This window comes from Daphnia pulicaria, chromosome 6 (assembly GCF_021234035.1).
Source record: "Daphnia pulicaria isolate SC F1-1A chromosome 6, SC_F0-13Bv2, whole genome shotgun sequence".
Taxonomy (NCBI): Eukaryota; Metazoa; Arthropoda; class Branchiopoda; order Diplostraca; family Daphniidae; genus Daphnia; species Daphnia pulicaria.
This window is the reverse complement of record NC_060918.1, coordinates 9,066,846-9,091,270: the sequence shown is the minus strand read 5'-3', so window position 1 is coordinate 9,091,270 and position 24,425 is coordinate 9,066,846. Positions and strand designations below refer to the sequence as shown.

The 24,425-nt window shown below is 39.7% G+C and overlaps 1 protein-coding gene and 2 long non-coding RNA genes across 10 annotated transcripts; 1 reads left to right on the top strand and 2 right to left on the bottom strand.

Annotated features, from left to right (window-relative positions):
• Nucleotides 1-5,667: 5,667 nt before the first annotated feature.
• Nucleotides 5,668-11,098, bottom strand: LOC124341752 (mast/stem cell growth factor receptor-related protein Kit-like). Of its 2 annotated transcripts, none has more exons than XM_046794685.1 (22): nucleotides 10,682-11,098; nucleotides 10,299-10,502; nucleotides 10,072-10,231; nucleotides 9,905-10,004; nucleotides 9,766-9,842; nucleotides 9,604-9,686; nucleotides 9,441-9,514; nucleotides 9,188-9,373; nucleotides 8,989-9,123; nucleotides 8,780-8,927; nucleotides 8,473-8,694; nucleotides 8,248-8,406; nucleotides 8,077-8,180; nucleotides 7,764-8,012; nucleotides 7,561-7,690; nucleotides 7,262-7,489; nucleotides 7,042-7,192; nucleotides 6,901-6,956; nucleotides 6,671-6,813; nucleotides 6,491-6,610; nucleotides 6,294-6,423; nucleotides 5,668-6,216 (listed from the first exon to the last, which is right to left on the bottom strand). In XM_046794685.1, the coding sequence occupies exons 1-22, from the start codon at nucleotides 10,764-10,766 to the stop codon at nucleotides 5,855-5,857; spliced, it is 3,306 nt and encodes a 1,101-aa protein (XP_046650641.1). In that variant the 5' UTR covers nucleotides 10,767-11,098; the 3' UTR covers nucleotides 5,668-5,854. The 2 variants fall into 2 exon arrangements, with proteins under 2 accessions (XP_046650641.1, XP_046650642.1); XM_046794686.1 differs by having other exon boundaries at nucleotides 10,686-10,780.
• A 4,685-nt stretch (nucleotides 11,099-15,783) lies between these two features.
• Nucleotides 15,784-18,486, top strand: LOC124344341. 3 transcript variants are annotated; one of them, XR_006919702.1, is made up of 7 exons: nucleotides 15,784-15,843; nucleotides 15,906-15,968; nucleotides 16,040-16,149; nucleotides 16,214-16,979; nucleotides 17,047-17,138; nucleotides 17,206-17,625; nucleotides 17,892-18,486. It is a non-coding gene; the product is annotated as an uncharacterized LOC124344341 (long non-coding RNA). The 3 variants fall into 3 exon arrangements; XR_006919703.1 differs by having other exon boundaries at nucleotides 15,906-16,149; nucleotides 17,206-17,418; nucleotides 17,543-17,625; XR_006919701.1 differs by having other exon boundaries at nucleotides 15,906-16,149.
• A 32-nt stretch (nucleotides 18,487-18,518) lies between these two features.
• On the bottom strand, nucleotides 18,519-23,376 carry LOC124344338. 5 transcript variants are annotated; one of them, XR_006919684.1, is made up of 8 exons: nucleotides 23,362-23,376; nucleotides 23,155-23,243; nucleotides 21,465-21,761; nucleotides 20,855-20,927; nucleotides 20,194-20,656; nucleotides 18,910-18,988; nucleotides 18,727-18,838; nucleotides 18,519-18,660 (listed from the first exon to the last, which is right to left on the bottom strand). It is a non-coding gene; the product is annotated as an uncharacterized LOC124344338 (long non-coding RNA). The 5 variants fall into 5 exon arrangements; XR_006919683.1 differs by having other exon boundaries at nucleotides 21,465-23,243; XR_006919685.1 differs by lacking the exons at nucleotides 21,465-21,761; nucleotides 23,155-23,243; nucleotides 23,362-23,376 and adding an exon at nucleotides 20,997-21,454.
• Between the last annotated feature and the right edge of the window lie 1,049 nt (nucleotides 23,377-24,425).

Here is a 24,425-nt window from a genome sequence, read left to right as displayed (position 1 = left end):
TGTGAAATATCATTCCTTCGGTAAAACCGTTTTCGAAATTTCCGATGGTCGGTATATGTAAAAATATATCCGAACCGCGATGTGGACGGGAATTCAAACGCCCGCTTCACCGATTGGTGCGACAGCTGAGAAGCTCGTCACTCGATCCAACGACTCTTGGTCGAAAAGTTCAGAAGAGGTGCGCGCGTCAAACATTTTTTTGGTTTCGGACGTTTCGTTTCTTCGGCACGTGTGGTTTGTCTGTGGCCGTCTGTGAGAGAAATCGGACGCTTGTTCTTTGTTATTTTACCGTAACAAGACAAGACGGGAAAGATTCTTTCTTCCAAACTTACGGCATCATAACCATCAGCGTTTACCGTCAGCGACGATACGGAAGAGAAAAGAAAATGGTGCGCGTCTTTTCACTTTTTGACACCGTATCAAAAAAAATTACCGTTCAGGCGGAAATGTGTGTGTGTGTGTGTGAGCCGAGAGATAAAAATAAAAAAGCCACCAAACAGAACGCTTTCAAATTATTTCGTGCGGCGTGCGCATATTTCACATTTTGCCGTTTGACGGAAGCTCGTTGTGTGGAACACAGAAGTGGAGATGGACGGAGTTGAAGGGGGGCGAAGACGGCCCGGTCGGACAAAGTCAAGAGATTGAAATATACGAGAGAATTGGGTGGAAGTGATGGCAAATCTATAAAATTCAAAAATCGGATGAGATGCGAGGACCGCAAAATGTGGCGTCGACTCTGACTCTCTTTTACTACGAACTTCCCTTCGACGGAAGATATCGAGAGCTGAGCTGAGCGCCCGCTGAGTATGGCCGGCGTAATTACAAACGAGTTACGGTTGGAGCTATATCGATTGTACGTATCCCGAACGTTCATCGAACAAGCCAGATCAACTCGGCGCCCGGTAAGATGTACGCTCAGTTATGGCCATGACACACGAAGGGAGAATTCAAACGGCTGTGAGTGTACGGCCCGCCCGGAGTTGTGTGTAGGCAGTGACCTCTCAAGAAAAAACGTAAAAAATTTTTTTTTGACAGTCACCGGTCTGCGACAAGTAATCAGTACGAAACTTGGGTGCAATGCAAAAAACATTTTGAGAATCCTTGCTTGACAACAACGAATCTAACACGATAAAAAACGATCCCCATCGGTGTACCGCTTGCTTTTCTCGCGCTTCGGCGCAGAATCGCTTATTCAGCTGCCCTTGGAATATGTTCGTTTCGTGCATACTTGATCTCGGTCATTCTTCGGTGAACTCTTAAAGAATTGCGCACTTTTATAGGGGTAGTCTGGTTGCTTGTCTCGACTTGAAATGATTTGTTTTTTTCCGCCCATGACTTTCTATACGATGCCTCTATGCTGGCCTCTGACCGCGGTTGTTCCGAGTTTTCTCTTTCTCTTCGAAAGTCTTTGCGGAAAATTCTGCCTCGTGTGACCGTTGAGCGGTGAGGTGTGTGTGTGTGTGTGTGTCGTGCGGGGTGATGCGAGAGTGTGCCTCGGCGGTGGAAAAATAAAAATAAAACTCTGAGCCCACAAAAATTTAAAAGATGTATGCTTGTCAGCTTAGTAAAGCAGGCTTGACTTATGAGCATACAGCACGCCACATATGACCGTCGAAAACCGTAATACGGGAAAAAAAGTTGATGAATATATCAAGACCGGTCGAATGAATCCGATTCACTTTGGGCTCATAGACCGTTGAATGGTCTTTGACTTTGGAAATTGAAATGAAAAAAATCCAACAAACGGATCGGATCGGTGTTTCTCTTCACTGGGACTCGCTGTGACACGCCAGGCGTTGCGATCAAAAATTTTAGTTTCCGAAGAAAAAGAAAAAAACGAAAAAACGTGTTGATTTGGTGTGTGTTTGGTGATGCGTGGGCGAAATAAAAACCCGCAACTCGCCGGATGCATATCAAACAAACATACACGAAATACCTGGTTGATCCTGCCAGTAGCATATGCTTGTCTCAAAGATTAAGCCATGCATGTCTAAGTACAAGCCGCTAGACGGCGAAACCGCGAATGGCTCAATAAATCAGTTATGGTTCCTTAGATCCACTCCATCCTACTTGGATAACTGTGGTAATTCTAGAGCTAATACATGCACTCGAGCCTCGACTGCGGGCTTTCGGGCTCGCAGAAGAGGTGCTTTTATTAGATCAAAACCAGTCGGGGCCGGGCTTTCGGGCTCGCGCACCGTACCAATTTTGGTGACTCTGGATAACTTCACGCCGATCGCACGGCCTTCGCGCCGGCGACGTATCTTTCAAATGTCTGCCTTATCAACTGTCGATGGTAGGTTACGCGCCTACCATGGTTGCAACGGGTAACGGGGAATCGGGGTTCGATTCCGGAGAGGGAGCCTGAGAAACGGCTACCACATCCAAGGAAGGCAGCAGGCGCGCAAATTACCCACTCCCGGCACGGGGAGGTAGTGACGAAAAATAACGATACGGGACTCTTCCGAGGCCCCGTGATTGGAATGAGTACACTTTAAATCCTTTAACGAGGAACCATTGGAGGGCAAGTCTGGTGCCAGCAGCCGCGGTAACTCCAGCTCCAATAGCGTATATTAAAGTTGTTGCGGTTAAAAAGCTCGTAGTCGGATGTCTGTCTTCGGCCGGGCGGCGCCGCTCTGAATCAAGGGTGTTGCGTTTCACGCTCTGGGAGCCCGGGTGTCAAAGCCCGACTCTCTTCACGGTCGGACAACATCGCCGGAGTGGTGGTCGGTGCGTCGTTGTTGTATCTGCGGCCAGAGTTGGAAAGTTCTTTCGGGTTCTTTTTTAATTTTGGTCGTAGTTGACTCGATTCGCTCCACCCAGTCAATCGTTCGGGGTGCCCTTCACCGGGTGTCTCGGGCGGCCGGCAACGTTTACTTTGAACAAATTAGAGTGCTCAAAGCAGGTGTATCCCAACGCCTGAATATCGCAGCATGGAATGATGGAATAGGACCTCGGTCCGATTTTGCTGGTCTTTTACTTTTGGACCCGAGGTAATGGTCAATAGAGACGGACGGGGGCATTCGTACTGCGGCGACAGAGGTGAAATTCTTGGACCGCCGCAAGACGAACAACAGCGAAGGCATTTGCCAAGAATGTTTTCCTTGATCAAGAACGAAAGTTAGAGGTTCGAAGGCGATCAGATACCGCCCTAGTTCTAACCATAAACGATGCCAACCAGCAATCCGTCGGAGTTACTCCAATGACTCGACGGGCAGCTTCCGGGAAACCAAAGTCTTTGGGTTCCGGGGGAAGTATGGTTGCAAAGCTGAAACTTAAAGGAATTGACGGAAGGGCACCACCAGGAGTGGAGCCTGCGGCTTAATTTGACTCAACACGGGAAACCTCACCAGGCCCGGACACTGGAAGGATTGACAGATTGAGAGCTCTTTCTTGATTCGGTGGGTGGTGGTGCATGGCCGTTCTTAGTTGGTGGAGCGATTTGTCTGGTTAATTCCGATAACGAACGAGACTCTAGCCTGCTAAATAGGTGACGGGTTTTATCAATTGAAACCGAAGGGAGTACGGAGGCGTCGGGATCAGGTGGCGGCGATTCGGGTCTCGGTGGGACTGGTTCCTTTAGTGAGGCAATCTCTCGGCTTGGTTTCGTTGTGCTTTGTTCGTCGGGTGTACGGCCTTCACGGGTTGGTTGCCTGGCGGATGAGGTATGGCGGGGCTTTGTCGGGAATGTCTCGCGGGGGCTGGCTCTATTGTTATTCGGTCGTCGTCATCCCCGGCGATACCTTCTGCTCTCGCGTCCGTCACGCAGTCTTCTTAGAGGGACAAGCGGCGTCCAGCCGCGTGACAGTGAGCAATAACAGGTCTGTGATGCCCTTAGATGTCCTGGGCCGCACGCGCGCTACACTGAAGGAATCAGCGTGTTTCACTCTCCCTGTCCGAAAGGACCGGGTAACCGCTGAACCTCCTTCGTGGTTGGGATTGGGGACTGCAATGATCCCCATGAACCAGGAATCCCTAGTAGGCGCGGGTCACTAGCCCGCGTCGATTACGTCCCTGCCCTTTGTACACACCGCCCGTCGCTACTACCGATTGAATGATTTAGTGAGGCCTTCGGAATCTGCAATGATTTCTTCTATCAAGATTATGGGGCATAGATTCGCGTTATTCGTTTATAATTTCCTATTAGTTTTCAACTCCATTTCTCCTCAGATGACCAACGAAGAAAAACAGAAGTTGGAAGAATATTATTCAAGTTACATTCGGCAATTGTTTACAGAACGAACGGCAACTGTTCTTAACGTGGCACTGACATTTTATTCATTTTACCAAGGAAAACATTTGTATCTCGATACTCTCAAGCAGATCCTTCAACTTGGAGCCGATCCGAACGCCATCGACGAGAAGGGTCGATCTCCACTTCACATTTTGGCCGATAAGCAAACATATTGTATGGACGAGTATGAGCCCATGTTTCAAATTCTGTTGGATGCCGGAAGTCATCTGGACATGGCCACAGATGACGGCGATACTGTGGTCAGTATCATGAAAACAAATGCAATTGAATGCCAACGATTGGGTTTGGTTGTCCACCCCTATTACAAGTCTCTAATTAACACTGTGTTCCCCCTTACTTGCTACGCTGCTCGAGTCATCCGACGACATGGAATTCCATTCGATGAAGATCGCCTTCCTTCTACTCTCCAGGAATTCGTCAGTCGTCACAGTGACAAAGGTATAAAAACATTATATAAGGTAATAATTAGTTTACATCTGATTTTTTTTTTTTTTTTGAAATTCATTTAGACTCTACTGATTCCCTCCGTTCACGAAATTGGGACTGGGATTAAAAGTGATGATGAGCTGGTTTATATTCAATCTGTATTCAACCTTTCAGTTTCAGAAATCTCCATAAATAGATTTTCAGCCAACAAGAATCTAATATTTGTTAATTTTTATAATAGCACATTTTTTGTGTTTCCTCTTCTAGGATTTTCTCGTGGCTGGTCTCGGTGACGTAAGTTAACTAGATGGTGAACTCGTATTTCATTACTCAGTTCTTAATTTGTCTTCCATAACGTTTTCCCAACTTGATTTCCGCAGTCCTTTTGCATTTTAGACATTGCGTCGAAGAGGACCAACAACATTCCACTTTTGGCCTTCTGGTAGTAATATTTTGATTTGTTGACAGAAATAAAGTCTCCCGTGATATTTTTTTTACTATACCAAACGTCTAGCCAGCTGATCCAGCCATTGGTCGTGTTTCATACTGTGCCGCTTGATACCCAAGTTACGGTGGATCTGATTCATTTACAGAAAGGCAAGTTATTTTAAAAATTGCTCTGTCCAACACTACAACGTCAAACAATATTCTCGTACAGGACAGATTTTCAGATACCTCTTTTGGCCTTCGGATAACGTCAGATCGTCGCAGTCATCTCTGGTCGCCTGAACAACTACCAAAACGAAAGGGTACGTTTTATTTGTATTTTATTCTCGTCTCATTATAGTCCAAGAGGGTCGTCCGTTCCTGTTTGTGAATAAGATCTTTCCTGTAGAATTCAAAACCAGCAAATAGCGACAAATCCTGAGATTTGATTTTAGGCATAACGACAGCATAAATACTAGGGCTTTACACAATCGTTATCCATTTATTGCTGAGCTTATGCCCCCGAGCGAATAAAAGTCACATGTTTCGGAGAAAATCGAGTCTGTTTGGGTTTTGATGAAGAAAATGAGGTGGGGGGGGGGGGACATTTTCAAACAGTTTTTGTCGAACACGAAAGGTTGAACACAATTTATTCATGTTGGATTGGTTTGCAATTAAAAAGATTCTTTCATGTTACTTTTTTTTGTGCACAATAGAAGAAGAAACCAATGTTTAAATCAAATGGCTCTATTTGACTTCAGATTCACTGAAGAAACTAAGGTTTTCTATTCCCTCTGTTGGTTGCGATTGCTTTGTCTCGTTTAAAAATTTGACAATTTCCAGACGATTTGTTGGAGTAGGATCGAATATTTCTCTGATTAGACCATTTTCATTATCCGATCCACATAAATTCAAATAATCGAAGCCGACAACGGACTCGATTTGTTTTTCTATTACGTCGGCCAGTTGGGAAAAGGTTGGCCTTTCCTTTGGATCTTTTTGCCAACACTTTGTCATCGTTTCCCCAATGAAATTTGGGGCGTTTTTTGGTTTTTCCATTCGATATCCGTTTAGAATTTGATTCGAGAGTAAAAAGGCGTTCTCCACTCCTTGAAAATGAAGTGGAATTGCATTGTCAGTCAAACTAGTCAATTTTGAATGCATTTTCATTTGATTCATTTCCCACCTGGATATGGAACTTTGCCAAGGGAAAAGATTTCCCATAAGAGAATCCCGTAGGACCAGACATCCGATTGGCTGGAAAAAACGTGATCCGTCAGGGATTCGATTGCCATCCATTTAACAGGCAATAATTCCTGTCATTAAACCAATAAATAATTATTACAAAATCTTTTGATTATTTCTGTAAGTTAGTAAGCCTACATCTCCCTGTTTCTTGTAATCGTAATCCTTCATTTGCCTCGCCATTCCGAAATCGGCGACTTTGACGATTCCGCCGTCGGCTAAAAGGATATTGCGGGCCGCCAAATCTCCGTGCAGAACCTGTTGAGGAACAATAATTTTCAAGTTAAAATTTCGCATTTAACAGTCCCACTTTGCCACCTTTTTGCTGGCTAAGAATTCCATCCCTCGAGCGATTTGCAACGACCATGAAATTAAATCGCTCGTTTTAATAATTTGATTGAAAGTTGCATTCGAGTCTTCTCCGCAATTTTGGGTCTGTCTCGGTTCTGGCGTATTTTCAACTATTTTGTGAAAACGTCTCGTTAATTTGTTTTTTAAAAATGCGAAAATGTATTATTAAGGTGAAAAGAATTTTGGGTTAAACTCACGCTGATTTTCCGGAATTGCATTGGTAGCATTGGTTAATTCATTTGCAACTTTTTCACTAATAAATTTAAAAAAAACGAATCAGTCCTTGCTCCCTAACTATCAGTCGTAAACCTTTTTTGGATTCATTGTTTATTTATTACTTTCTAGTGGCTTTGTCCATTTCCGTCGTTTCATTTTCGGATTGCAAATCTCCTGAATCGCTCAACTGGTTCACGAAATTGTCGCGGTGGTTAATCAAATAAGATTTCAAATTGCCGAACTCGCAAAAGTCGATAATGACCAGAATTTCTCCTATTCAAAATTGAAAGAACGAAATTTATAATTTTCTGTTTTGTCTTTTTTCGTGGCATTTGATTTTACTTTTGATGTTGGTTTTGGTGCAGGCCCCCAGTAAATTGACGACATTCAAGTGTTCCCCTAAATAGATCATAATTTTTAATTCTCTTACGAGAGCGTCCAAAGCTTCATTAGAATTGGCCGTCGGTTTGATCATTTTAACGGCCACGGTCGAAGTTTCGTTGGCGTCTTGGATGCCCACGGCCTCGGCTTGAACAACTCGACCGAAACATCCGGATCCGAGTTCTCGACCTTTTGGAAATTGAAAGTTTTTAATTGTTTGCTTTTCTTAGTTTAAGTTAATCTGATGAGGAACAACAAACCGAGTCTGAGCCGTTTCCTCGGAAATTCCCATTTCCTATCGTAGGGAAGGAATTCCGATTGGTATTCCATCGGCATTTCCGGGTCGATTTTACTTGGATCTCCATTCAGCATTTTATGAAATTCCCTTTTCTTTTTTAAAAAAATTGTTTAATTTGAAATTTTAGTAAATTGATCCGCATTTTGTATCAATTTGTTTTCTTACTTTGTCGAGGTAAAATTTAATCCCGATTCCTATTCCTAATACAAGAAATCCAATAACAGTTGCCGATACGATGATGATATTTGTGTTATCAATGAACGAGAGGCTGGCGGTGAAGTTTCTCTGTCTTGCCTCTCCTCTGCTGTTGCTCCATCGACATTCGTACGTTCCCAATTCATTTGCTTTTCCATCTAGTGTCAAAACAGACGCGGTTTTATTCTCGTAGACTGGACCGGTGTATTTCTTTCCATCCTAGATGTTAGACCATTTAAATTGATACTGAGATGATACCATAGAAAATTAAGTAAATATTCACCTTGAGCCATTGAACAGGAACATGAGACAATCGATTGCAAGTCAAATTCTGGACTTCCCCTTTGTTTAGCGCAATTGCATTAGACACTGGGTCGTTGTTTAGTTCTTTAGAATGAAATGTATTCATTACTCTTATGTTTTTAATCGCATCATCATTCGATTTCATTAATACCTTGAACTGTGAATGAAATCTCTTTAACCGTGTCGTTTATTTCGCATTTGAATTTTGTATAGGGCGTATCCATGGTTACGTTTTTCAAGTCGAGGGTGCTGTTATAGACATAGAAATCTTTGCTGATATCGTAAGATCCTTCTGTCTTTATTTGAATGTCTGCATGAATAAAGTAAAATTAAATATTAAAATTTGAATAACATTTTATGGATATTTTGGTGAAACCTTTGTTTGGTTGCTCAGAGATTTGAATCGCAGCTTCTGGAATCAACTTCAAGCTTGTATTGGTGAAAGTTAGTGGGTGATAGTCCCCACTGCTGTTCTGATAGAACCACTTTGGAGGATAAGGACAATCATACCCTTCAATGTAACAATTTAAAATGACGTTGGATCCTTCCACTGGATTCTCAGGTTCTCCCACTTTTTTAATTTTCATTTTGACCTTTTCTAATTTTGTAATGGTAAATTAGTAATCGATCGAAATGCCATATCCGATATTGGAATTGTCGGATGCTGGTCCGCTTTTTATCACCTTGTTTATCTATGTAAGCTGCTTTGAATGCGGAATTAATGGCTCTCAATAATGGGTATTTGACGTTGGAACATTCTGGCAGGAAATCGTCGGTATCTATAGACCAGATCATTAGTCCAGCAAGTCCTTGATCAAACGCGTAGCGAGCCTATTAGTTACAAACATGGAATTGTAATTATTCATTTGACTTCAATCATTTGATGGCGTACCTTCACGGCAACACTTTTCTCGTTGTCATATGAAACCCATTTGTTGCCGTTGTACATGTAAGGGACTTGAGCAACATCGTCCCATTGTTCAACCCACTTATCACCTTCTTGAATTTTAGTGAGCTCTTTGCAGATCTATTCATTTGATGTTAAAATTTAGTTTCTTTAAATATTTAATGAGATTGCCTGGTGTACATACCTCATTGTATCCAAGTAATCCATCTTCAGTAGTGTACGGTCCTTGAAATCCAGATCCATTCGATGCAAAACCGATTTCGTGCAAGTTTCTATCGACAAGATTGAATGTTCTCCCGAAAAATGGAACGCCGATTACCAATTTTTCCGGTGTTGCACCAAGTTTCTGCAGATATTTGACTGTGTCCTCCTACATTTGAATAAGTGGGTTGGAAATTAGCACCTTTTAATGATTAAACTTTGCAATATTTACTTACTACACTGCGACGAAGATTGGGTTCTATCACACTGCTGCTGACTGGCGACCTGAGCGGGGCATTGTGTCCCGTTTCTAAGTAACAAAAAATTATAAAGTTCCTCCTCCACTCCATCGGTACGAAAAATCTACTTCGTTGTAGATGAAAAGGCAAATTAGCTTACGATTATTCCACTGTCCGTTGTAGTCGAATGCCTTGACGTGAATGAAGTGAAGATGTTGGCTAACTGCTGGAACATCGTAACCACTTGATAAGATTCATGAAACATTCAACAACGCTTTAAGTAATGGTTAATTATTTCGCAATTTATTAATAAACTTAATACAGATCGATGACTTCAAGTTTCGCACTTATCCCCGCTGTTAAAAGTAGTCCGCTTTTATCGAATTCTGCTCGCATTTCCTAATTATTAGTAGAACTGTAACTAAAGAAAGTTTATTTATTTTTTCAGATAACAAAAATACTTGAAGTAGGAGTGCGAAATTCTCTTTATCTTGTACGCGGGATCCTTCCCGGCTTCCAGGATACATCCAATCCATATCCAATCCATCAAAACCATGTTTCCTTAATGAGAAGAGGTAATTTTTTTTTTAAATTTTGAAAGAGAAGATGTTGTGACACAGTGACTTACTTGATAAAAGCTAAAACACTTTGAATGAAAGCTTTACGGGTTTCAGGCGTCTGGGCCATGTCGGAATATTTCCCAGATCCTTCATTCCATCCACCAATGGCAATAGAAACTTTGAGTTTTGGCTGCTTTTGCTTGAAGCTCACGACTTTTTTGTACTGTGCTGAATGCCCAAAATAGAAACACATTTTACAAAAATGAAATTCTTTATTGAAAATTGCGCATGTCACCTCTGCCACCAGTTTCTTCTGTATCAAGATAAGTGTCGGGACTATAAATTGAATGGCTGACATTATTCATGACAGCAAATGCGTAGATGATGTGTGTGCACAACATGGGGTCAATATTATTAGCAACAAATTCACCATTAGCAGATCTCCATGCAGACCATCCTGCTACGTAGCAAACGACAACTTTGTTGTGGGAGTTGACATCTGTAAATGGTCAAATATATTAAGTTAGACTATTTTCCAAAAAAGGACAGATATTTTATATAGAAATAGAGAAATGGTGAAGAGGAAAGAGATAGAAAATTTTGTCTGACTGAACTTGTTTTGATTCATTTTGACCATAATTTGAATAAAAATGTCTATACTAACATGGTCTGACTTACTTGCCTCAAGGTCCGAAGTCTCCAAACCTGCAGCGCAGGAGAACGCAAGAATAACGCACAGAAATAATGCTGAGGTTTGAAACATCTTTAATCTTTTCCAAATAATGCCGGTGTAAGACTTGCCTTTGCCTGTTTCAACTTTGAAAATTGCCCCCACCGTTCAAACACAAAACAACAATTTCGCGTTTTAATTCCAACTATTTTCCTAGATAATGTTGCGGAAATGGATCGAAACGGAAGCCATCGTCAAAAATCGTGTTCCAACACTTGCACTTGTCTGTTGCCAACTAAAATCCCCGAAAAGTTCTTCACACAACCAGCAAACTCGCTTTGACTTGAATCGCCCACGGCTAGTGATGCAAAAGAGAGTGGACGGAATTTCCAACGCATTTTTTAGCTTTTTTGATTTTTGAGTTTTTTTTCTCTCCTATTTTCAAGGTGAGCAACTCCTTCCATTTCAAGCTGTTTAAGGCACCACACAGTTTTCACGTTTCCATTAATGGGCGATGTGCGTCTGGCGGGCGAGATCTCTGCTATATATTTTTTTCACGCACAGTGTTGGACTTGTCTAACTCAATCTGAAGCATTTCTTTGATTTGTCTGGCTTCTATTGGGTTTGAAAAAATTTCCTGTTGATTACATTTCATGCAATTAATATGGGCCACTATTATTCTTGGCTTTCATAACGGATGTTTGGCATGCCGCATCCGCTCACAAGACTTTTTTTCTTTCTGTATAAAAATGATAGGAAGGTTAATGAGCAATCAGATTGGCATGGAGGAAAGGAAGTGGTTGAAAACGAGGAAATCAGCAATTTATTTGCCCTAAATACGATCAAATGACATAATAACCATTTGGCTGCATCTACTTTTTTTTTTAAGAGTTTTTTTTGTTACTGAAATTATTTTTCTCATTTCCCTTTCGAATTCCGCACGTCCATCGATGGGGATTGTTCTAATATTTTGATTTGTTTTCATAAATAGTCGCCGTGATATGTTTGACTACGTCTAGCCAGCTTATCCAGCCACTGGTCGTGTTTCCTACTGTGCCGCAAGAAAAAGAAATGATTTCGGGTAATCCTTGTCTAATTTTTAGCTTAAATTGTTCAATATTTTTAAAATTGACGCCAAAACTAACGCAGCGCCGTGTAGTGATCAAGTGATGAACTCGTTAAACGCAGACGACGATAAAAGTCTCAAAAGTGAAAAGTCGATAACCAACCGGAAACGTAAACGTATCGCTCTTTTGCCAATCTGCAATCTCCCTTGACATTTGTAGAAGCCTGTGTCAGGGTATCTGATGTCTTTTAAAGTCATCGTCGAGATTAAGTGCTTTTCGTTCCTAAAATTGGTTACCTTTACTCTAATATCCTAATTGAGTATTTGATACAATCGAGAAATTAAAACCCATGGCTACGTCATCGACTTGAAAGGAAATCAATGTATAATTTACTTGATTTAGATTCGTTATAACGGGAACTATCCATTTGACGTGAAATTCTTGATTGAGATGATTTGTTTGATCTTGGATGCAAGTGAGTGTCAGGGTCGAACCTCCTTCAATCACTTACTCGTCGTTTTCCGCTTCCGGTAATATTTTAATTAAAGCAGATTGAACTGTGATCGGAATTGCCAACAAGATAAATGACATAACCAACAAAAGTCTTGCTGATATGGAATACATTTAACTTGAAAATCAAGTCGCACTTTTCTGTCTGACAAAAACAACACTCGGAATTTGATTTTGCGTTTAATCGTTTTGATCTCAAAAGAAGACTTAACTTGAATCTGAAAATCCAATCGCGGTATTAAATTCCTGGCTGAAAAATCAAACGGAAAACGGATGTCGAGGTTTGGCATTCCACAGGAAACAATTTTTTTTTAAATCAGAAAAGGGGAATTTGATTTATTTAAGTTCGTCGGTCGACTCTAGCACATCTGTTTTTGTTTTTGACTTATTTATACAGAACTCCGGCCGCTTTCTAGCCGCATCTTGACGACGTGTTCGGACATGGAAGGACATGGGAGTGGAGAGGTGGTCGCCGGTGGTCTGGAATCCGTTTTCATCTGCCACCCAATTGACTGTGAGGACGACGCCATCAGGGGTCCAATTCCGAACGTTGATTTAGACTAAACTTAGACTAAACTAAGGCGTTTTTCGGACTAAACTTTGGGATTTCCCTAAACTTAGCGAAAAATCCAATTCCGAACCAAAAATCCTTAGTTTAGTTTTGAACTTACACTAAAAATGTTAGCAAAGTCTTGTCGAATAGTTAGCTTAAGTGCTGACTAAAAAAAGTACCTTTTTAGGTACTTTTTTTAGTCTAGTTCCCCTAGTTAGACTAAAAATTGCGGAGATATTAGGCAGTGGCGCTCTTGTTTGTTTACAAAATGCAGACAGATTTCGATGAAATCTTTATTTCTTTTTGATTTTGGTAAATTAAACAGGGAATTTTAGCATATTAATTTCCATAGTGACTTAATATCTCACTTTACGTATTACATAATCGTTTTTTAGTTTTTACCATATTAATTAATACGTTAATAAGTGTAATATTTACAAAAAAAACTTTATGAAAAAAATAAAAATAATCTCCAAAGTTATGCAATTTAAAATAAAAATAGGCCCTATAAAGCTTAAAATTGATTAAACTGACGCAAGTTATTGTTTTTTTCATTCAGTAAAGACTTTATTATGTGTGAATATGTCTTTAACTTTTATTTTATCAGTTACTTACGCAAGTAACTACTTTGAAAATGATAGTATATATATTTATTATAATGTTATTTAACAGTACTGTTGTTAAAATATCATCTCAAGTAATGTATTTACATGCCATTATATAAATACTATCAATTTATTACATTACTGCATTAATTAAAATGTATCGATCTGATTGAACGAATCGATTGCAAATAGAACTTAAGATTTCTCTTTAGTCCACACGTGGGGTTAGTTGAGTCTACTATTTTAGTCTAGACTTCCTTCAGTAAGCCCCTCTGTGATTGGATCTTTCGGTTCTTTAGACTAGTTTAAAATAAAAATCAAGTTTAGCAAAGTAAGTTAAAGTCTAGGACACATTTGGGTTCGGAATCGGACTTGAAAATAGTTTTGACTTTCGATCGAAACTAGACTAGGCTTGTACTTAACTAAACTTATCTAAAGTCGAAAACTAAACTAACCTAAGTCAACTGTTCGGAATTGGACCCCAGGAGTCGTGAACGGATAAGATCCTTTGGAAATTGTGCCGGTCTTCTCCGAGTTTGGATCCTGGTGTATGGGGATATTGGAAAATGGTGTTATTGTGATTTGAATCAGCAGAAGCTGATTTTTATTATAAATTAATTATTCTTACCTTTCTGTGAAAAAACCTCTACAGTTGCCGGAATCCGCATGATGTGATGGTGCGTGCGGAAGTAGTAGTTGCTTCGGCCCGTGGGAGCCTATGCTCTTTATCGCACTTATGTATCGTTTCCATATGTAATCGCCTCTACAAGTTTGTTAAAGAAATAGGAATATTGATTGCAAGTTTCTGGTTTGAAAATCATTTCAAATTTGTCTCTTCCAGTCCCGTGTGAGCAACAGAATAGAAGTCACGTTAGTTGCTGATTTTTCGAATGCATTTACTCCATAAAAAATAAAATATTAAATTTAAATATTTTTAATGATGTTTATTTGTATAATAAACGGGTTTTGTACATCAAATTTTCTTTGGTTTATAGTTTTATTCCTTGTGATTTAACCTAAGATTCAAGACGAGAAAGAATATTTAGCAACCTCATTTTAAATATTTAGCAACCTCATTTTAAAATAGTAAACAATAAATTTGCAACTTTTCCAAGACCAAGAATTCAAAACGAACCACAATTTCAAAAATAAGATGCTGTTTACTAATTTGTTTAAGCTTTTATCTGCCAGCAGACCGCAGCAGACTAAACAACAAACTGTCAAACCCGTCAAACCGTTACTCTGCCTGCTCTGGATATATACATCTGATTCGTGAGTGTTGTGAAACGGTTGTGAAACGGTTGTGAAACGGTTGTGAAACAGCCTAATTGTAAAGAAAAGAAAGTGTTAAAGACCCATAAAATCAAGTAAAAATTATTCTCTTGGGCAAAGATTTGTCACATGTTAAACAAAACAGAAGTGAACCCAAACACCATCCTCTAGGAGCTTGAAGAGGGTGGACGACATTCAGGCCCAGTCATTCAGGCCCGCTCCATTCAGGCCCAGGGCCTGAATGTCGCAACACATGGGCCTGAAATGTCAAATAAAAAAAAATATTTTATCAACGATGGCACTATCTAGTCTCACTTTTGGCTCCTTTGTTGCACTTACAACCAGTCCATACCCCCCAACGTACTTCACACATTGAAAGTCAAAGGGTTTATTATTTTATTTCATTAAAACGTAGTCCGTGCTGGATAAAGCCACGGTAAAAATTCTTGGCAGCCCAATTTCCCGTGAATGGGACTCCCTGCCATTCCCGACAGGGACAACCTTGGGTCAATTACTTAGCTGGTTTCTTACAAGTACATTACATGCATATTGTGAAGATGGTCATCGCGGTGGACTATACCAAATAACGCAATAAAGTTTAATTTCATCAGTATGGGGAAGCGTTGAATTTTTGAGCCGACTGACGAATTGGTAAGAACTTGCCTTTTTCTTCCTGCTGCTTCCCAGTAGACTACTGGCAAAAAATCGTTTTCTTGCTCAAATGCACGATGATCTTAAACTTCAAAGTAGCAGGAGTAAAAAAAGTCCAACTGTAAAGAATCAAGTGAAAGATGGAACCAACGACGCTTCCCCATTCTACGTTACCCTGCCTGAAAGTATACTTTTTATGTACTGGAGTAATAGTGCCTATAGTATTTGAAAAACATAAAATGTTAAAAATTAAAATGGGATAGGAAACCTAAGGCTACAAGTAGTTAGTGATCATCAGAGTGAGTGAGACGAGTGAGTGAGTGAGACATAGATAGCACACCATCGTTGATAAAATATTTTTTTTTATTTGACATTTCAGGCCCATGTGTTGCGACATTCAGGCCCTGGGCCTGAATGGAGCGGGCCTGAATGACTGGGCCTGAATGTCGTACATCCCTTGAAGACATTGTTTTATAAGATTTTCTAAAAAAAGGATTTGAGAGAAACAATTGGTATTTGCAGAATCTTATTCTACTTGCATTCTTTCCATTAAATTTTATTTCCCCTCTCGTAGTGCTGTGCAGTGCCTGGGAAACCAAGATATAAATTTCGTATCATCTTCAGTCCAGTTGGATAGGTACATTTCAGAATGTTTTTTGTTTAAGAGAGAGATTAGTATCATTATACCATCTCTCTCTGGTTCCAAAGTTGCTTCACATTTGCTGATTTCAGTTTAACACATTGCTGTGTGTTGGCACCGAAATGACACACTTGTATCAGGATACTTTGGAGGACAACTTTGTTTTGGGAATTTTTCTGTAAGTCCTCTTTGTTTCAAATGAAGCCTAGTTTCTTAATCAGAACTTATCTTTATTATTTCAGGGAGGTGACAGCCGAAGACGTGTTCTCAGTTATTGATTCACTATTGTTCCATCCCTAGTGAAAGGCTGCTTGTCAGAGCCACCTGCCAGCCTTGTTTTCTGTTATTAGGATATTTCCCAATATTTTACCAAATGCAGCTAATGAAAAGCAAACTCGCGGATGAGAATCTGCAGGTCTTCTGCAATGTCGACAGTCGTACTCTGAACACGAACTAATCGCAGTCTTCAAGAACAGGAGATTAAGATTCCTCCTGGCAAAGTGGAGCTTCACTCGATCAAGATGCACGAATGAGAATTCAGCTTCTCAGTCGATACATTGAAAATATGTAGCGCTTTTGCCGTTCTTGTCTGGAAATGACTCGCAACGGCGTCGAGTCCATCGATTTCAGCAAATCCGACGCCTTCTGTAGGATCCGATACTGTCTTGGCCGCTGATGAATCCTATCGTCTACGTCTTCGAATCCTACCGTCTACGCCAGTTGACCTCCCACATTCTAGTCATCATCAATCTGACGATCTTGCCATGCCACCAATAATCGTGAAGCAGGAGCATGAGCCGGGAACAGCAACAGGGGTCCAATCCTTGAAAGTGATTTGAAGTTCCAAAGCAGATGTCGAATTGCCGTGAGATTGCGAGCTTATTCGCCCATTCAATACCTCCGATTCACCAATTATTTGTTTTGCCCTTTGCGTCTCATTGTGCTTCAACATGACCGCGATACTCCGACGCAATTTTGTTGCCGGAAGGATTCCACATTCCCCATTCGGTAAATTTCAATTGCAAATATAGAGTTTGTGGGTTTAATTAATTATTTTATTTTTGCTTTCTTACAGGAAATTGAGCCTTAATTAGAATGGCACCACCAATCAATCCGGTCAAACAGATTGATCCACAGCCGGGAACTTCGATTACCTCATTGAAATTGGTGGGAATCCAAATACGTCTAACTATGGGATTTTGAAAAAAAATTAATTTTTTTTTTTCTACTTTAGAATTTACTGATTTGAAATTTAAGGAAATTTAGATTGAATCCAAGTTTAGATCGAATTCTTTCGAATGCTAGCGATGTTCTACTTCACACCGGACTGCCGCATTCTCCACTGGCATAGACTTTAAAACCAATGAGATCCTTTCCGACTAATCACTTGACAAATCCACATCGGAAGCCGCTGCTCCTGTCAATCTTGAAAAGGGATAGTTTACCGGTAAGGATCATTTGTGCTTATGGTAATATGGAGGTGACGTCTTTTGATGGGGCACCTGGAGTCACATTTTCGGCCTCAGCGGCAGACAATGCCATCAGTAGTAGTAGCTACGTATCGTCCGTAGGCCTCTAATGATCTTCACAGCATCCGCCGTTGGAGAGCCAGAAGACTTTGAAAGAGCTCGTTCTTTCGATTCGACGAGTCTAGGTAATTTCTTTTTTATTTGTTGAACTGATTTACATAAGGTAGCTTCTTTGTGTATTGTATTTCGATTTTTCTGCGAATCAGAACTTAATACTTTACGCAAAGGTTGTTGTTCAGGGATAGCAAATTAATTTGCTTCATTTGACTAGTTTCATTCAAATTGCAATTAATTTGCGAAACATTAAAACTCCTTTTTCAGTAGGTTGTTGTTGCCCATAGTACTGCCGCTACACTTTTAACTTACACACTAATCATTTTTACTTTAACAGGACTTGACATCAGAGATTGACGACGAGAGAACACCAAACTGGATGGAAGAAGAATAAGATCCAGGAAGCAAAGAAAATAACTGGACAGACTGCTTCAAAACGCTGAACGGAAGAAGATTGCGAGCAAGACCGACATCAAATAGATTTATTATATTTTAAAAATTTGAAGTGCATATTTGGGCTCCCTTCTTTCCAATGCCCCGTTTCCCCTGTGACTGAATATATTTGCCCTTGTTGTGTCACTCCATCGCTGTGAGGTTGGGAGGGCTCTGCTCGAACGGAGACCATGTGGAAGTCCTGCTCCAGATCCGAGCAGGGATCCGGGGCTAGCCATGCACCTCCTAGTAAGAATATTCGCTCCCGTAAAACTTACCTCGAAACTCTTGGTTAATTTCGGTTTAGTCTTAACCAAGTGCCACCCAGGCAATTACAGAAGTCGGCCCTCTACTCAAAGTAGTGGTCACCCCCCCACTATTTTGATGGGACGCAACTAAAATTGAACTTTGGTCTTGAACCGGACGCTCTTTTTATTGAATTAAAACGACATTTTTGTAAAACAAAGCCATAGTAATAAATTTAACCAGTTTTTTTTTAATTAATTATTTATTAAATATTTCTTCTCATTGAAATGTTTTCATGTGTTTTATTTTTCAACTTAGTTTTTACACAATACATAAATATTTATCAATCACACTTAAAATTTATAAAAGCTTGACATGAAGCAAAATAGAATGGGTGTGTTAATTTGTAGCTTCGGTTTTTCTCCACCCTGAAAAGAAATTTGTAAAATGTAAATTAATTTCAGTTTTCCAAAAAAATTTTTTACATCAATTACCTTGTAAGGAAGACTTTTCCATTTTGTCTTCAAGGTAGATTGGATAAGTCTGCATTGGTTTTTTTTGTTGTTAACGAAACTGCACATCAAAACCTTCTTCACTTTTTTTAGTCTGAAATTGAAAAAAACAAAATGAAGATGTTTGATTTAAGGAATACTGTCACAGTTACAAAATAATCTCACTTGTTTGAGGCAATTTCTTCCTACTTCACGCTCTTCTTTTGCCATCGTTGGTATCCGCTTGTGAATCTTCAGCTAAGTTCTGTCAATTGCAATAAAAACTGTTTAATTTCTTTTACCTTTTCACACAAAAAATTGATTCATTAAAAAATGAGTGTCATAACATACGCCTAGACTCAATCAACGAGAAAAAAATATTTCTAGCCAAAAACTAGTTTTGGGGAAAATCCCAATCACCGCAAGAATTCCATCGAAAGCGAAATGTGTTCGATTAAACGGCCTAGATAATCAAATTGGAAATAACTAAAATGAAATATAAACATTAGCACTTGTAAAAAGAAAATATAACATCCCCTCTTCCTAATGTCGCTCTTAAACTAAGGGAAAACGTGAAAAAAATCTGATCCAACCCACTCAACATCATCCTAAGACTGAACACCAAGCCAACTTGTTCCTCCCCACAGTGACACAATGAAATAAAAGTAAACATTCAACATATGACGGGACCACAAAAATATAAACGCAGCGACTTAGACGGCGTTTCTGGTGTAACGATGCGCTACGATCCTGGCCCCCCCCCCCCCTTCTTTCGACTCCCACTAGATATTTCCATTAAAGTGCAAGAATCACGCAAAAGATAAGGTTAAAATCCACATGACTATCGAGGATCACACAAATAACTCTACACTGAAAATATCGTGAAAAATTGCCTTCCTTTCTTGGTGACGGTCTACCTCCTTGCGACCTCGTAGAATTTGAAAAGGCCAGACATAGTTAACGGTGATGGGAAGCATTGTAATCAATTAGACACCAAAAGTCAAGGGTCGTCCCTGAAAAAATGGAGAAACAAAATCTCTCGGAATTTGGCGTAAATCCAGCAATGATCACACGAGAAAAATTGTAAGAAATCACCATACAAGTTGAAAAGAATTGATAGTCACTGCAAAGCGAAGTAGAAACGTGTGGTGCCTCGGCGAGAACGCCCAGTACTGACGGAATGTTGGTTTCAAAAAGAAGGGAACGGTGAGCAAATGGGCACGGCCGCCATCATGGATTTTTTCATCTCCCTTACCCCATAATAGGAAGAAAGACAAAATAAAAAATAAATTCTTTACAAAAAGTCCTACACCGCACTCGCAAAAAAGAACCAGACAGGAAATTCCCCAAACCTGCAACTTAACGCTGAACCAATTATTCTTTAAAAATCAGTCTAAGAATGGAGCCAAAAATTGCACAGCAGAGCAAGAAATAAAATGGCGTGGCCAAAAATGAAACGAGGCAACTCACGTTTGTGATGCGCTGTGAAACATTTCATTGCTTCGTCTTGCTCAGAACGCTGGACTTTGTAGCTTTGTCTTTTCTTCTAACTTGTGCAGAATGCTGGAACCACGATCGCAGTTCCACGTTCCTTGGATGAGGAATGACTTGGTGAAGGGATAAGCGTCTGAATCTGCTGGGCAGTCAAACTAGAGGCGATGCTTCTACACTTAGATTAGCGATTTGGGATGGGGTTGGTGCCGAATAGGACGTGGCAGCAGCAACTGCATAGGGCGTCGCTGTTGGATTTGCTTGTTGAATCAGTCCATCAGCGACTAGCTTTTCAACTGGAGGCTGATGCTGCTTTCCTGTCGTACCTGGTCGATCATGTTGCTATCTGTTTGGCCTTGTTGATTACAACTTTGGACTGTAAAAGGATTGACCCTTGTCTTCGGTCCTGGCTATCTGGAAGCACAGCACCTGAAAGTGATGACTCAACAGTAATAAAAAATAAGACTTAGTCATTGCATAGATTGAGAAGGAGAACAGTGACACAAACATTGAGGCAATGAATTAAATTTAATTATGAAAACTAAAACATGCAAGGCTGGATGGAACTTTTCCAAATGAGGATAACACGAATTTAAAGCTAAGTTAAAATATATCAAGGTGAGATTAACTCAAGCAATACCAGATTCCACAATGATCATGGTGAATCCCATAGGTTGAATCAAATAGCTCTAGCCAACACGCTTGTTTAAAACCTGAATAAAAAAACCACTCTGTATAATACTATAGACGAGCGAGTACTTTGTTTTTATGTCTTGAAAAACCGTTATTCCACGTAAAACCATTAATGTCAAGGCGAGCTGCCAATGGAACAGAACAGAAAAATGACCAAAACCTTGGTCTCTCTCATCATTGGAAGCGGGCAGAAAAACAGTTAGATTAGAATAATGCTAGTTACGGGATTAAAATTTAAAAGGACGTGAATGAAAGAGGAAAAAAATGAAAATGAATTTCCACCAATACACCACAGATCAGTTATCAGAGAAAAATGTAGTGCAGACGAAACCCTTTGTGGTTGGGGAGAAATAGGGTTAAGCAACTTGTTTTCCTTCACACATTTCTTCTTTAAACGTCACACATTATTTGCTTATTTCTACAGAAAGAAATAGAACTCATTTTCTTTTTTAAATAAGGACGTCACAGTTGGAAGCACAAAGTCCTTTGTGTCGCACTCTATTATACTCGGTTAGAAACTAAAGATTAAGATGAAACATTGAGTTTTAAGCAGTTACCATACATTTCAGTATCCAGTCTCTTTATTTGGATGTAGTTCATTTGCTCTGTTCGCTGGATCAAGCGGATGCCGCTGGTAATTCCGATACTCTGATTTTGCTAACTTTGCTTCCGTCGACCGGACATCACTTGGTTTCTCCAGCCGCGTCGTAACTAGAAAGAAAATTTAAAAATTTAAATGGATGGAGAACGAGATAAAAATAAGAGGTAGTAGCTAGATTCCTTATTTTTCCAAGGGGATCCATGATCGAGGGAAGAGTATTTCTTACATCCCTTAGTTTTGACGGTATCTAGTGCTGCTAGTCGTTTTCATGTCCGCCATCATTCGACAGTGAGCATTCGACAGCCAATCGGCATCCAGAGTAGAGAGTAGAAATTTTTATAAGCCAAATAAAAATGAAACACAAATTGACACTTGCTAAAGCAGGAAGTTTTGACAGTTAACGGCTAGAGGCACGGTGTATGCTGGATGTAGCCTAAATAAGGAATAAAACTAACGGAATGACGTCATTTGCAATTAACTTTCTCATTTTTAGAACATTTAAAAAACAAATCATTATTTCCAATGCAATTGAGCAATGCTTGCATCAGAATAACGACTACGAAAAATTATGTAACGTAATCGTGCAATTACTGAGTCAATAACTTTTTGACGGGAAATAATCGGAGGAGATTCACCATCGTTTCTTTTAACTTTAACTACTCTGCGTATAAATTCATTGCTGAACATCCTTAACATTAGGGGAGTAGAAGTGTCTCTCTATTCCCCTGTGCTGATGCTGATTGATGATTAATAGGTGGTGGGTATCGAGAGACAAAAATTAAAATTATATTAAAGTTAACACTTATATCAAACAAACTGTGGTTAGGTTCAAACAAGTGATTGGAGATGAAGATTAGAGACGAGAAATTAAATCTAGAGGAAAGCCCGTGTCGGTCCGTTTGTAGGTAAGATATCAACCAAATTAAATTGTATTAAAATTGTCGGATTCGATAGATTCTAATGATAAATTCCACTTCAGGATACAGGAATAGAATTCCAGAACGGTCGGCCAAATGATAGGAATTGATAATGGATACCAAACAATGGAAAAACCGGAATTCGTCCTGATTAAATGGATTAAGGGTCCTCACTGTACCTCCAATGGTCTAATATTCTAGGATGGAAACAAAATTACTCTGGCCAAGTCTACGACAACAAAGCCCCGCCCCCGCCCACCTTTTTTCAAATTACTAGGAAAATGGAAATGGAGGATGGAAATTTAAAGTGAAATGAAAATTACGAAATGCCAATGGAGTAACAGCAGAGGAGAGGCGAAAAACAAGAAATTCGTATTCCTGTTTATTCGATGAAACAAACAAACATAATTATGCCCACAACTTAAATCGGATTACTCGCAGTAGTAATGGGAATAAAAATGTATCTGAAATGGCGGAAAGTGAAAAAAAAGTTAATAGAAATCGAGACAAATTCGACCCAGAAGTCCCAATAGTAAATCAAATTAGGACATTCCAGCCCTACGATAAAAAATTAACAAAGAAAAGATTTCGTTTCGATTTGCTGATCTTTGGTGGTATACCCGGAAGACATCAGATATCAGAATGAGCCGTAAACTTAACAACGACAGACCATAATTAGGCGAGGCATCAGACCCGATTGAAACCACAAGAAAATTAAATTTCACATACCCCAAAAATGGATTAAGTCTGGGCTGATTCCATCGTCCGTTCCGTCTCCAAGGTGATTGCGCCCAAATTTGTTGGACAGCCAATGAAACCTAAACAGATTCAAATGATACAATAAGATTAACTTTTTCATGGTCAATAGAAAACTGCCTTCGTATTTTCACTATCAGCAAGTATGCCAACGTCAAGTCAAGTCGCTGCATTAAACACCTTCGTATTTTGCCAAAGAAATTGATGCCAACTAGCAGTTGTCAATGCGCATTAGCCTACAATGCTCAATGCTTTATAATATATGATCTTGCAAACGCAGGTAGTCAACCGTTAGAGGTATGATAGCAGATGGCAAGTAACGGAATAGTAGTCTTTTTCATTTAATTTTCTAATTTTTTAAAACTTTAAAATCACAAATTAGTTATTTCTAATGCATTTAAGCAATACTTGTGTCAAATCAGCGTACAGGATTAAGTCTTACGTCAAGTGTGTAATAAAAGACAGACCTCAAAGCTCAATAAATCCAGCGCTTTAACTAAAATACGAATAATATTAGGAAGACTTACTTCTGCTTGTGTGCCAGCAGTTATCCGCTTTCACGTTTATCAGTTATCGCCGTTTCACGTCAAGATAATTCAAAGATTAGAAGTAGAATCACTCAACTGCTTGTTCCTAGACATGGCCAGAAGCCGACACCCACCAACTTATTAACAAATAAAACTGACTACAGAGTTGTAATTTAAAAATTCCGTCCCTTACCTAGGTATTAGTGTGGGCCGCGTTTATACTTCGGTCAAAAATGAAAAATATAAAGAGGGAGATTTGAAAACCGAACAAACAAATTCAAATCTACCGCTTTTAAAAAATGAAAGATCGTATAATATGTGGCCAACGTGTGGAACTATCGGATTAAAGTTGCGTTGGAGGCGGGTTAATCTGCGTCGGAAAATGTTGAAATCTACCGTTCTCGACTTCCAAAATTAAGTAATTTGAGATGAAACTCGTAAATTTACGATACAATTATCCTGTAAAACTGTCTTCTTTGCTGTAGAGCCGAAAACTATCTCAACTTGTTAAATACATTATCAGCTCCTATTCACTGCGTAGGTTTAACAGACTACATCTATTTAAAGGCGCTGGGAAAAACTGCATCAGTTAGTCAACTTCGGGTGGAAGGCAAATTACAGAACAGGACAATTGAACTTGGACACGAAACAAATCGGCGGTAAAGTAAAACACATTTTACCGTATCTATATTTTTTTAAGTAATTAAAGTCCAACTA

Bases quoted from the DNA above. Each gene is read 5' to 3' on its own strand.
- LOC124341752 (XM_046794685.1), bottom strand. From the start codon at position 10,766: ATGTTTCAAACCTCAGCATTATTTCTGTGCGTTATTCTTGCGTTCTCC. The intron at 7,691-7,763 runs GTAAGAAAACAA...TTTTTAAAAAAG, and splicing joins TTAAATTTTACCTCGACAAA to AAAAGGGAATTTCATAAAAT. The intron at 6,957-7,041 runs GTAATAAATAAA...TAAATTTATTAG, and splicing joins ATGGACAAAGCCACTAGAAA to TGAAAAAGTTGCAAATGAAT.